Consider the following 14,870-nt stretch of genomic DNA (forward strand, 5'->3'; position numbering starts at 1 on the left):
ATGTAGCGCTCCTTCCGCCTGCTATCGCGGTTATCACAACGTTTAGTATTTGAAATTGCGGTTAATAAGGAAACGAGGACTTGGCAAAATTTCAGACATCAAACACAATTTTGTATTCAACGAGGCTAAAGGATCTCTTGCTCTTGCCCGAGTCACTCAAAAATCAAAAGATGATTCGTCGATCGATTCTGTATTTTGTTAATAACGCTTGCGCGTTCTTTTGTATAATATAACAAATAAGATAGTCGCGGCTTGTTGCCAGTGAATAATATTATAATGATGATAAACAATTGCCAAAACTTCATCCACGTATACTGCATATATTATAAGAGTGTACGTATTTTGTTCTAACGAAGCAAACATTTCGTAAATGTACTGACTATAATTGGTTGTGGGTGCCGGTATTTTCTTCGGTTATTCTCGTTTGTGGCTTCTCGACCTGAATCGAATACGTTTGTATCCATTTCTATTTTATCATCAACTCTTTCGTAACGTTTGTCGTTTCTATCTATACGTAATGCAGCATCTAATTAAATGATCAATGCTAATAGTCTCCAGATCGCAGATAAAATAAGTTTCATTGATCAAATAGGTTTTGATAAATTTGTAATTTGTGTACTTCACTTTAACCAAGAGAGGTAAACATATACCTTGAAACGACTTTCTTCAAACTTCCATGCCTTAAATTTTGTCTAAAATAAATTTTCTGCGTCCAGTGGTCCTACTGTAAACTGTAATTTATTCTTAGGTCAAGATGGCCAGCACCTGTACGAACATTCTTAAACCGACCCGCAATAATCCTAAGAAACCATTATAAAGTTTAGAATTGTCCATGGTCAAGATCTTTAATTATTATAAGCGTATTTCAAGTCGAGACGTTCCTTAAAATTGTTGTTCATTCGGCTAATACTTGAGAAAAGCAGATTTTCCAGGAAGGTCACTTCCAGCCGCGAACAACCGTTAATGGCAGTGACTAGCATCCATCACAAGTTCTTTATAAATCTTATCGTCAACAAATCTGTAGTAAATAGGAAATCGTCGTCGAAGAACTGATTGACGAACGAACGGGATCAAATTATCATTTCGTAAGAGAAGATGATCCTTTACACGAAGAATAGTAAAGAGCGAAGATAGTAGTGTCACGTAAAATTAACGATAAAAAAGGAGCAGCTGGGCAATAATTTAACTTGACTGTGCTTTTATAATTTTGTAGGTTTTTATTCACGAAAATGATTAAGTATAATATTACAATGAAGTAGCGAAGCTAAATGTTGCGTTTGTAGGTGTTGGGGGGCAAGAAGGATCCTGATTGCCCTACGTAATAGGAAAAGTGTAATATTGGGCCATGTGCAAAGGTCATGTGCAAGAGCCTAACCGTTCGCTATCAGATAGTATGGGATGACGTGGATTTGGGTATGGTTGTTGTCACAGTAGCGACGACGTCCACCTACTCGCATTCGCGTTATCCGCCAGAGCTCTACTCTCATCTCGCTTCTAAACTTTTATTATCGACTGCTTCATCTATTCATTACATTGATTCTATTGACTTCAACTATTCTACTGTCTTTTTTTCTGGTTCCTCTTATTTCGCTAAATCTAACGACTTTACGGAGTCCTCTGATCGTATCGAGGTTGCTTCATTTGGAATCCCTCTGTGCAGTCTTGGTCGCAAAACACCAAGTTCCCCAGCCTCGAGTGATAAAACTGGCTCTCTCTCTTTATCTCTCTCAAGTTTTCTGCATAGCTTTCCCAATAGCATGGGTGAATATCGCAGAGGGATGATTTCGCCGGCTATCCCTGAAATCACGTGCGCGACCTATCTTCCTCGCTGCTGAGCGTTCCTTCGACGACTCGGACATCGTAGACGAGTGAAGGTCGATGCATCAAGGAGTCTACCTACATCAGAGAAATCCGACGACTGACGATTCGAGAGGAGTTAATTGCGAAACTGTCAGTCATTATTACAGAATCGTAGATCATAAGTAACACGCGTTATAAAACATCGGTTGCCATAGGAGCCACTTATGTGTCGTTGTTCAAGATGCCACTGTTTGCGAAGTTTACGAGGAAGGCCAGAAGGAGCCATAAAATTAATCATACTGATGGTGTCATAAAGAATTTGGCGATAGGATCGTCTGATATGGAATTTCTGTTTACAGTTTCCTGTACTTTTTAGCTTTGTCCTTTTCCTTTTCTCCGACCGTTTCACGAGGAGACGCATTCGTAGTATAACGCGTCAACGAGAGTCGTAAATTCTCGTTACGGTACACGATGATAGGCGCCATGAATCAGCTGATACTATCAGCTCAACCTATTTCGGTTAATACAATAAGGATGGTTTGAATGACTATAACACTGAGTTAACAGTTTAAAGATACTCTTTATTTCCAACGACTTTGAGAATGCGAATGGTGGGCGTAGAAGTATTTTCAGCAGAGAGTTAATAGCAAATTAAGATATTTTCAGATCGAGTAGCTAGCAGCAAGTAAGGGTATGTTCTATGACGGCGATATTTTTACAAAACTACGTTGAAGTGGCCGTTGAACATGCGAAAAACTCGCTTTTCCCGTATTTTAATTGAGAAATCAGTTTTTTCTTTTTTTATTTGGTAGAATTTTTACAATCAATTCTCATTGAGAATTATAAGTAAATTATTTTGGCGTGGTACTGTAAGAAGAGAATAGTTGAGGGATGAATTATAGTTTATGATAAAGTCACGGGACGTGACACCTTTAATAGTGTAATGATTGATACGCCATTCGTCAAGGTCCCTAGAAAACAGCACACAAATTTCACAATATTAGCATATATTCACACAATTTATCGCAAAAGTATCAGAAATTGTGTGAACAATGTCCGCGATGAATTTGCATTTATCAGATACAGCTTACGAATGGGAAGAAGCAGCGTGCGATTTCAAACGACTTCAAACGAAGGCAAATTTTCCTCGTTGCTGTGATTTATGAAAGAAAAAGATGGTCCTAACTTTGATCAAGCGCGGGAATTAGCTATTTGTACAACGAGAAGGACATTTGCTAATTATTTTATTTCTCCTCCTTGACAAGATGAAGCTGCAAGACATTCATTTAAAGCATAATTAAAATTAAATAAATCACTTAAATGAGTGTCGTAGTAGTAAAACCGAAGATAATGGTAAAGGTAAAGGGTACAATAAATACTCGCCGAAATTTTCTCTCTTTTCTTCCAATTTATCAGAATCTTCTTTCAATGAAATACACTCCTCGTCAAAGAGATAGCCCAGGTGTGATATCTTTAATTTCTCAATGACGCGTGTAAAGTTTTTCGTCTGTAACGTATACGATCAAAACATTATGAGCTCAGAATATGCGGTTCGTTGAAAATAATTAAAAATATTATGAGGTTTAGTGTGTAACAAGAAAAAAATTGTCTTATTTTGAGAACGAAATGATAGTACATGTACAATAAGAAAATAATAATCAACATAAATTGTAATTAACAATAATTACTCATCAAACATATATACTTATTTAATAATGGGTACATCCCCTTTATTTTCTATTATTTCTATTGTACGATTTGGTATCGATTTATATAGTTTTTGGATATAATTTTTACTTAACGTATCCCATTCGTGTACAATTGCATTTTTTAATTCTTTGTGTTTCGTTGTTAACGAAGGTTTCTTTTTCAATTTTAGCCTTTTGATATTTTTGCAGGATAGTAGAACTCGACGAATACTTGAAACACTCGCACTAACACTACATTCCTCCGTTATTTGCTTTGTCGTTAACTGCGAATTGGAAGCTATACGCAAAATTGTTCGCTTATCATGATGACGACCGACCAGTATTTTTCTTTTTGCCATAATCTTCAACATTTTTTAAAAAATTTTGTATCACTCTACGACTTCTTCTTATTACTTTTGGTATTTTTGTTACCGATAACTGTTGCCGTTTTAGTTCAAAGATTTGCTTCTTTCAGATTCGTTCAATTTTTTCCGCGTCCCATACATACAAGTTTATATAATATTATACCGTAATCTTTACTCGTTGATAGATCACGAATTACTGAGCAATTTCTAAACATGTTAACAGAGTGTACTATCATTTCGTTCTTAAAATAAAACAATTTTTTTTCTTACACATTAAATCTCATAATACTTTTAATTATTTTCAACAAACCGCATATTCTGCGCACATAATGTTTTGATATTATACGTTACAGACGAAAAACTTTGCACGTGTCATTGAGAAATTAAAGATAGCACACCTGAGCTATCCTCCCTCCACGCTACTTCTTCCGAATTCTCATCTTTTGGATGCAATTCAAAATTCTGTATTTATTTCGGCTATTTTCCGCGGTCCCTGTTATTTTCCACTCTCCTCTATGACTCTTCTGTATTAGCATGATGAGAAAAACGTGTCGACTAATTCGGTTTTACCGCTGAATCACTTCGTGCCATTGACAAAACCGAATGTCTATAAAAAGCGTCCGTAAATCTGTGATTTCACCATATACACCGATATGAACCGATAAGTAAACGAATAATTGAATCAAAGATTCGATGCCACAACGATTCTGATTCATGTGCTGCTACAGATCCATAAAATATAAATGGAATTTGCTACAGTATTTTTCGTTTTTTTTAGGAAATGTACAGATATTATGACTCACTCTGTATGCAAATACTAAAATTTGGTATTTATCAGGTATTTAATCAGATGTCTCCGTTAGATGTAGTTGGTTCGTATTAGTCTCGGTACTGATAAAAGAAGAAAGGGAAATGGGCTTTGTAATTTTTCTTTGCCCTTAGCTCTTTGTGAACTACTATCTCAATTGTCCTTGACAGTGACAACGACAGTTATTGTCCTTGACAGTAACAACGGTTGCTAACCACCACAGTGGAAGGGATTCTTGCCCCCTATATAAGGGAGTCCGAATTCTGGAAGTAACAAAACGCTACAAGTAGCAACTAGTAGATCACCATAGTTAAACGCTGATATTCCAACTTCGTGACAAGACTTCCGAGTGTGTGAGAAGAAAGACTTCCGAGTGTGTGAGAAGAAAGACTTCCGAGTGTGACAGGGACTTCCTAGTGAAATAACTCGTCGTACCAAGCGGAACACACAAGAAATCAGTGTACTCAGGAAAAAGAACAAGGATACAAATGGCACAAGAAAAAGTGAACGAACGTTTCGTGGACAAGGTTCGTGTCGTCGTGTCGGAAACGGAGTCGCTTACTACCGTCTGGGTCCGACTGGAAGTATGGCCGAGAATGAGCAAGAGACTCACATGGATGTTGGAATCGTGGCCCATGTCGTACTGGCCAAACATCGCAGATTTGAGCATAGGTATGCTTACCGCCGTGTCAGTACATATGAATGATGTTTTGTCTTGGGAAAGGGCTGAGCTCCTACAACGAACCGAAAATGGTTTCATCGTTATGTTGATCGACTGGGGGATAATACAGTACCAAGCCTTCGATACGATTAGACTATTACCACCCAAGTATGCAAACCCGGCACCGTGGGTAAGAAAGATTAGTCTGCGAGGTGTGCAACCGCCCAATCAATCTAAGGAAGCGTTGAACGACGAATTGGCAAAGCTGACTATGCGATCACGACGAGGAATTCTGCTCGACGTCCACCATTCACCAGAAGGAACGACCGCGAGGTTGCTGCTAGACTGCCCAGGACAACCCCCGGTAGACATAGGAGCGCATTGGCTGGAGTTAGGATACGTCATTCCTAAAGAAATTCCATCGTAAATTGAAGATTGTTCCTTTTTTTGGTTGAAAATTGTATATACTTGTATTAATACTTTCTCTGTGATAGTTCATCTAGATTAATATTGTTATATTATATAGAATATTACAGTTACTATATGTGTATGTGTAATCGCGAAAATATCAGGTATGCAATTTTCTTGATACTATTATTTGTAATTTATTTTACAATAAATTATTTATACAGATATTAGTGAGTTGGTTGTTTAAAACGATGGTTGTTTAATATGGAACTAATAGTAACAATCTTACTCTAACTTGGCTACTCACGCAACTCCGCAACGCTAACAACTCTACTCTTAACAACGCAACTCGACAACGCTAACTCTAACAACTCTACTCTTCGACTCTTCGTTAACTCTGACCTCTCGACTCACTCTCACTTCTCGATCAACCGCTCCTTGAATTCAAATCGTCCCCCTTTATTAGCGCTATTTTTTCCTCTCTCTAATCCCATCCTTTTGACGCTCCGCAAGAACTAGGTGACTTTGGTCACATAGGCTTTTTCTATATGAACTAATAACCGAAGGACAGACGACCTTGTTTTGGTTAGTTTCTAACCAGGTTTTTTCCTCACGATACTACAACATATAGAATATAAATGATAGATATATAATAAATATGTTGGGGAATTTTGGGAAACTTGGATGAACGTTTTATCTAATAAAGATATGGAGTAATAGTATAGCTCCCTTTAAAAAGGAAATAGTTGTAGCACTCGACAGAAAACATTCCAACGGTCTCTGTCTCGTAGCTCGCCACACGCAGACCCTATTCTTCGAGTAAGCTGGGTACCAGATGTCGACGCATCTCCACAGTACATTTTCAGCTAGCTTGAGGGTCCGTTATAGATCTTAAGATTTAGTTAACTAAAGCCCTTCAAACAGTCTTTGTCGCAACCACGCCAAATTTCCATAAAAAGGAGATCATTTAAAAGGTGAGGAAACAACCAATGTTTTATTTGAATAAATCATTAGCATCATTATTTTATATTATACATATTTGTTTGCTTTTGTCCTTCAGAATCGTCGATGTGATCTAAATCCTGCTTAGCAATTTCTCAAAACTAACGAAAAGCATTAAAACCTTAATCTTGTCAACGATACCTTATTTTTCTTTGTCTTTCATACAACGAGTCTTGCGATATTAAATTTAAGATATCTTTCAAACTAATCATTTTTCGACTTAACTACCTTTATACTCTTCTCTAGAGAATCAAAAACTGCGTCGAATAGCGTATAAAAAATATAACGTATCAATTAGAAAGCCAAGGACCACCTCCAAATCTCGGAGGTGCATCCACCTAGATAAGATATGCGACCATCGCAAGATGTCCCTCTCGAAATAGGACAAATTTTATCTAAAACACTTACAAAAAAATGAGAAGCTTACAAGGGAAGATCCCCAATTTGGGGGAAATTAAATTAATTACAAAATTTTGGGGATACGTAGAGAATATGTAGGTATATATGTATTAAGCAATCTTATTTTTCTGTCCAAACTCACTCTAAGTGGGCAAAATTAAGCCCTGAAAATTTAGCTATCTTTCGATCTCCATTAGATTTAGCTAGAATCAAACAGACGATAATCACCTATTATACACGTTACAGTACCACGCCAGAATAATTTACTTATAATTCTCAATGAAAGTTGATTGTAAAATTCTTCCAAATAAAAAAAAAATCTTCCGATTTTGAACTACGTATACTATGCAAACTATGTGCAAGCGATAGAAAAAATATTTTCAGATATAATAGAATGGTAGAGGATTGGTAACGAGAACTTGCTGTTGCAACCCGTCAAATATATTTGAAATAATTAAATAAATATAAATAAATAAGTAATGTCGTGATACGCTCGTACCAACGTATTCGCTGGACAGTGTATAATCGCTCGCAGATAACTCGTAAATGCTGTTAGATACTGAGTATATAGAAGAAATTTACTATACTGTAATTAGATTTGCAGCAAAGTTAAGCGACTGTAAAGTTAAGGAGCATCTACAAGTAATTGTATGGAACGTAACGTTCTCACTGCGGAGAGTGGCCTTGGCGACATATGTCAAGTTCAAGTTCATCGATGGTGACTCTTCTCTTACGAATAATTAGCCAACTTTCGTATCCATACGCGAAGCATCCCGTGAGCGCGCGAGCAGTCCAGGAGAGAGTGTAACAAATTACTACCTTCGACTTGCCTTTACTTCGAAGACAACATCACGTCAGCGTCTATCCGTAACCATGCGAGAAAAGTGATTTAAAATCCTCCAAATTTGCCTAATCTCCATTACGTATACGTCTTATACCTAGCATATATTTACTTATGTATGTAATAACGTAAATCCTTAGGATAAATTAGACGTTCGATTCTGGAGAATAGAGGATCGATTTTCTAAGTCCTGAATTATCGTTCTTCTCTGGTGATCTATTCTATTCGGCAAATAACTACCGGTAAAACAGAAGAAAAATGTCGGTTGCCGGGAATTCTATAGAATTTACACCTTCTCCTCTTATTGACGATTGCACCGTTAATTGTAATGAGGATCTACATTATTCGAATGGAAAAAATTCTCACCAGATTTACCATTAACGTTGACCACTTCATACATTGAATTTGAGATCCTTTCCAGAATCTTGAAACGCCCTTTTCAAATTTCATCCAACTCGTTTCTCTTCAATTTGTTGCCACTATGAACAAAGACCATATCACCAATTTTGAATTCACGTCTTCTTTTTGTCTTTTCATATTTCTGTTTGTTAATTTTGAAATTTTCCATCGAATTCCGAGATGCTTTTTCTCTGCCTTTAACTTAACTTGTCCATGTATCAAATGATTAGGAGAGAATCCAGTGATACTGTGTCTGATGTTATTTTTTGTTAAACTTTTTAGGTTTTAACCAATTTTTTTTTTTTTAAGTTTTTGAGCAATTCTCAAATTCTCATTTTTTATTAATTTGAGCTTTTTTGTGGCATCCAACCCTAGCATAATAATAGCATAGTATGTGAACTTATCGTTGCGTACCACAAAAGCATCCATTATTTTTTCTATTTTATTTATCTTCATTCACAGTTTCGCCCGGTCACTCGTGAAGTCGTTGCCATTGATAGTTTGGAAACACTCTTATGTTCGGTTAGATCTGCTTTTATTTGATCAAAAATCTTTTTTTTAGTTAATAAAGCTTCCATTGGCTCCAGTATCATGAACACCTTCATCTTTCTGATCATTGATTCTAACTTAGTTTTATCAGCGGTTCATAGTTTTTCGGACCTTTATTTTTTTCCATTCTCATTCAATCTTATTGACTTGTCGTTTTCGGATGCGAGTATTTCAAGTGAATTTACAAAGCCTCAAACGAAACATTTTTATTCTATATTTTCGACTTCTTTTTTCGCGTAGAATCACCCCCTTTCCACTTGTACCACCAGTTACCAACCACCCTGTATATATATTATACATATATATATAATTTATAATGGCTTTTGTACGTACGCGAAGACAAAGTCAAAGTTTTGTTGCACTTAGCAAGTAGAAATACAAGCAGGGATTTTGAACTCGTTTCCACTCGTTCATATCGTCGTTATCCGCATCGTTGCTTTCTTCAGCGTTGGAGTTTTCGCTACCCTCGTTGATTAATCGTTTCTTTCGTTCCATTGTTTAAACTGTTTATAATTAAGGTTACAATTAAAGTCGGATTAATCGTATAATTGAGATATCCAACTCCGTTAAAAACTCCAAGAACGCTCTTAAGAAATACTCGTGTTGCCTCTAGCGCGCAACGAAGCAATATGAAGAGTCGACACAGTCGACGAAGTTGGAACGAACATCGTAACCTTCCGTTTTTGTTTATTCCAAACTTTTTTATATCTAACGGTTGGATGGTATGACATTGGTAAAATCCGGAGAACGAGGCGGGTGAGATACTGAGAATAATTTTACCCGCTTTTTATTAACGTTTCGTTCCTATAATTGGAGTTGTTCGAATAAATCGTATCGATAAATAGAGGTGCAGGTAAGTAGAGATAGATAAAATAACGCATTTATCTTGCTCAGTCTTCACTGCGCGGTACGAATATTCATATAATTCGCTATAGCGAAGATTTATTATGATAATAAGATGTATTATTATATATTAGCAATTCTATGGTAATCAAAGATATCCGATGGTTCGAAGAATGTTCCAGGTGTTTCGAAATGTTTTTACGTGAATACGTTATGTTTCGAACAACAGGTAAAAGTCGAATCGAATAATTTATTTACGTAAATATTTGGAAAACCCAGAAGCCTTCGAGCAATATTCGAGCATTCCAGGCTCTCGAGATTCTCTTCGATCTTGCAAATTCCCTCGTAATTAAATCTATCGTAAATAAATCTAAGCTTTACGTGATTAGAACTTTTCTATCACCTATCTTAGAATCAAAGATCTCTTCGAGTCTCCGCTCTACGTAATACTTAGATTCGAGTTCTAAGCCGTTCCGTAAATACGACGCTGGTTTGTCCTAGAAAAATGTCTTGTAACAAATAGCGCTGTATATTTTTAGAATCGTCCTAGGTAAATAAAATTTTTGTAACGTATATCGCGCAACCTATCTATCGCTTAACGCGCGTTACACGTACCGTTAGTTTACACGGTTGAGGCGTTCGTTTGCTGAGAAATTGGCAATTCGAAATGCTAGATCCAATGGTCGTTCAGTCGACGCTGATTGAATTCGAAATTTTTGTTCGATCGACCGGTTCAAGGTCTTGCCCGTGCTTCCTCGAGTTGTCGAACTTTCCTAAATATGCGCATATGAATCTTAGGATGAATCCAGGCGATTCGATCGAGGACCGTCGGCGTCCTCGTTCCAAACGAGAATCGCGAGACCGTGCGTCAGGCAAATGTATTTTCGTCGAAAAGTGTGCTGCACAATACGCGGACGAATAAAGGCTAACAACACTCGAATAAATTGGCGTCTCTTTAGAGTCCGTAGGGAGACGACTAACGATTGGCAGTTGAACGTTTAGTCGAGCTAGCTTTCAGAGCATGAAAATTTATACTGACGTCAAGCTTCGTGCATTCTCGACTAATAATGTCGGATCGTCAATTTATTGCTCTATCCGGCGATAGTTTGTCACGAGCAGCTAACATCCTGTTCTTCGACGCTCGTTCCGTTGCTTCCACTTTTTTCCCTCCCCTTAAGGGGAGACTAAGGTTAATTCGTACGAAAATAAGGCATGTTTTTGTGAATTATTTGTGACGACACAGTTAAAATCTCTTTATTAAAACCAATAGTACATTAAAGTATGACATTCGAAGAATATTGTATAAAATTTTCACGGAGAAATATTAAAAAAGACAGCAATGGCAGCAATTATTCGGACGTGTCTCGGAAAAAAGTAGAATTGCTCATAACTCGGTGCCGGATCATCTGAAATCAAAAAATCAAAGTTCATTCGTTAGGTAACAGTTTTCCCCGGGTAACGCTGAGAGGGTTTTTCGAAATTTCAATTTTTCACTTTTTTGGAACACTTTGAAGGGAAAATTGGCAGCAAATTTTCGCAAAATCGGCTAACTTTCCCTTCAAAGTGTTCCAAAAAAGTGAAAAATTGAAATTTCGAAAAACCCTCCCAGCGTTACCCGGGGAAAACTGTTACCTAACGAATGAACTTTGATTTTTTGATTTCAGATGATCCAGCACCAAGTTATCAGGGCCACCGCAATTCTACCTTTTTTCCCAGACACGTTCGAATAATTGCTGTCATTGCTGTATTTTTTAATATTTCTCCGTGAAAATTTTATATAATATTCTTCGAATATCATACTTTAATGTACTATTGATTTTAATAAAGAGATTTTGACTGTGTCGTCACAAATAATTCACAAAAACATGCCTTATTTTTGTACGAATTAACCCTAGTCTCCCCTTAAGAGCGATAATTACGCGTACGTGAAAAATATTAGTCTAACTTCTTCGTTCCCGTAATCGAACACGTTACACGCGGCGATTGTAATTACAGCTATTTCTACAAAGCGATAGATCTTGGAATTTCTAGGATTTAAACTAGCGTTGCAGGAATTGGAGCGACTTTCGCTTCTTGGTCGATACCATCTTTCTTTCGAATGTAACTGTGGAAAAAACCGCGTTGCTTGTGAAACATAATGGAACGTACCGTGGAATGTACGTTCCACAAGCGTAGTATATAAGATATGCAAAGTCAAGTTTCATTAAACGTTGTAATATCCAATAGAGGGAAACGAAGTCCCAGTTAAATCCTAATTGCTCATTTGCGTCGACAGAAGCGTAGATTTTTCGTAAATACGCGCGAGCTGCTATGGGCTGTTTCATTTGATATCATTCCGTGCATTGTCACGCGTGTGAAATTTTCTACGAACTTGCACGAAAATCCACGGTGATAATCACCGATGATAACCGTTACGAGGCCACGTTGTCCTCAGCCGTGACAACTTCGAACGACTGTTACGAGCGAAACGAAGTGGAGAATAGCTCAGTGAGCTAGAGCAACGCGCGGCTCATTTAATGGAGAAACGTTGGAATCGATGCTTGAAATTTATACCGATCTGGGCCACGATCTGAACGTTCAATGTAGGCCGGTGTGCAAAATGACCGGACGACCCCACTGACGAACCAAGTATGCAATCCATAAATTGATTCGAATCGTCGAGACACGCTACGTCGTGTCATCGTCCCAATGAAAATCCCTGACAAACGCTTGTTCTCGCGTATCCTGTCCGTGAATCGAACTGTGCATCGATAGTAACAACCCGTAACTTGCGACTAATTTAATTTCGGCCTTCGCTCTTTTACGGTCCGCGTCGTTCCAATTATATCGATGGACGCTGTTTCGCTTTAACCAGTTAACTGCGTTTCATGAGTATACGCGTCAAAGAAAAAGTTTATTTCGGTACGTCGACGTGTATATTCGTTGTCGCTTGTATTTATTTACGCACTCCACGAGCTAACTGCACGAGAGAAGTTTCTAAACCTAAAATCCGCAATTAACTGGTTAAGCGTCCAATCGTTCTCGTGAGTCACGTTTTCTCTTCCTTCGCGGAGAAGCAGTTTCCAAATTCGATGAATCAATCGAACCACGAAGAATTGCCCTTTCGTTTGGTTCTCAAATTTTGCAGATACGTCTTCTTTCTTTCCCTTGACAATTTTCTAAATGTTGTTCGTTATGACGTTAAAATATCACGCGCCTAGTGGATAGGGCACTTTAGATAGGATAATTCGATCGATTCGACATCGGACGTAACTGGCATCAGATTCGACTCTCGCCAATAAAAATACCTTCTGCTTGCATTTTGTGACATCAATGGTGCGTTTGGTAACGCCGATGCGGATATTATGTTGCAACGATTACACGTTCCATTGATGATTAACATGAATTAAATTCTTAACTTTCCAACGATCGGTCGAATTAACTGATACCTGCCTCTAGCCCGCTGGTTGAAATATTTCTAAATCAGGAATTATTTCTTAACCAAAAAGTAGGCCAAGCCCGTTTTCTTTTTCTTTTTTCTTTTTCGTTTCCGCGACAGTGTTCTGATTGAAACTCACCTCGTTCCCGTTGGGATATTTCCAGGTCGGTACCATTATGAATTGGGACGTTCGGGAGGACAGTCGTTGCACGATTTTGGACCAGTCGAATTGGCTTACTTGTCCGACGAAGACGCGGTCGACGATGGAGAAGCGTTAACAAGGTACCGCCGAGAAGCGGATGAGAAGCCAGACCCTGCGACCGAACGAATCTCACGGGGGCAACAATTGCAACAGCAGCAGTCGCAGCAACAGCAGCAGTCGCAGCAATCTCAGTCGCAGCCACAGCCGCAACCCCAGCAACAACAACCGCAGGCGGTTGTGAATGCATCGAATGTACCAACGAACGATGGATACGACTACCTGACGGATTATCCGACAGAATCGACGGTTCCCACATCATCTCCGTCGTCGACAACAGTCTCGTCAGGCGAACAGGGACTTGTGACGCCTACCCTTAAATTGGACAAACCGGAGACTTCAACGCCGATAGTATCAATCTACGGAAAGAATTCTTCCACCAAAGAACCGGTAAGATTCTTGTCTATGATATTCAAGATTCAGGTTAGCGCTGTAACGAGACGCGGCTGTTACGATCGGCCGAAGGTGTCAGAAAATTTAAGAGATTATTCTTCAGATCGAAATAAAACGAAAATCAAGAATAGAAAAATTGCATTTTCGGCTTTGTTTCTTAGTTATTGGCAATTAAAAGCCGCCTGAGATACCCCTGCGCGCGAGCAAACCTCCTTACACGAACGAAAGGAGGTCAGCCTATATGCAGAGGCATATAAAATAATATTTTATTTTTATATTATATATTATATATGTATGTTCGAATTAAGAAGCATTCGTGTACAACTAAAAATGAATTCTGTTCCCTTTGAGCAGGTTCCATCGGCAATTCCAGGAGGTAAAGCTAACTCTATCAATGTAACAACCGACGCTAAGAAAAATTCGACGAAGGGCGCAGAGTCTGTGCCGGAATCAACGGACAACAAAGATGATTCCGATGGCAGTATCGGAGACATATCTATCAGCAGGTTTTCGGACTTATCCAACAAAACTTTGTCCCAGCACAATATCACGAAAATGGAGTATGACACGCATCAATATTACAACAGCACGTTTATCATCGATGAAGCTGTAGGGAAAAAATTCTGGGTGGATATAAATAATCATCCAGATTTGAAGGTCAATTACTTACTTAGTCAGAGTCACCGTCGAGCTGCGGTATGTGTATTAAAAGTGTTTACCATTTTTCTCATTTATACTGCCTTCCTTAGTTAAAAATGTCCTATCCCTAGCATCTGTATGCAAAGGAAATCGCAAAACTTCTGTTTCGAAATAACAGATAGAACATTTTAACTTGAACGAGGAAAGGGAATCTGGAAATTTAACAAATTATGAAGCTTGGTATGCGGAGTAGGCGCGACAAGAATATGTAGAGTATATTTGGAGAGTAAAGCGTAAAAATCAGCCGTTAAAGAAAATGCAGAATTTTCTTTTTCCTCGTGGATTGCACACAACTCTACTCTGGTTGCGCGTGAAGCTTTATAATTTGTTGAATTTCC

The 14,870-nt window shown here is 38.1% G+C and overlaps 1 protein-coding gene across 1 annotated transcript in view; it reads left to right on the forward strand.

Moving 5' to 3' along the window:
* LOC100650251 (plexin domain-containing protein 2) overlaps window positions 1–14,870 on the forward strand; it is a 46,392-nt gene that overhangs the window by 27,746 nt on the left and 3,776 nt on the right. Inside the window, exons 2-3 of the mRNA XM_003399868.4 lie at window positions 13,346–13,830; window positions 14,188–14,529. Of these exons, the coding sequence (XP_003399916.1) occupies window positions 13,346–13,830; window positions 14,188–14,529 (827 nt within the window). The remainder of the gene's footprint in view (window positions 1–13,345; window positions 13,831–14,187; window positions 14,530–14,870) is intronic.

This window comes from Bombus terrestris, chromosome 12 (genome assembly GCF_910591885.1).
Source record: "Bombus terrestris chromosome 12, iyBomTerr1.2, whole genome shotgun sequence".
Taxonomy (NCBI): Eukaryota; Metazoa; Arthropoda; class Insecta; order Hymenoptera; family Apidae; genus Bombus; species Bombus terrestris.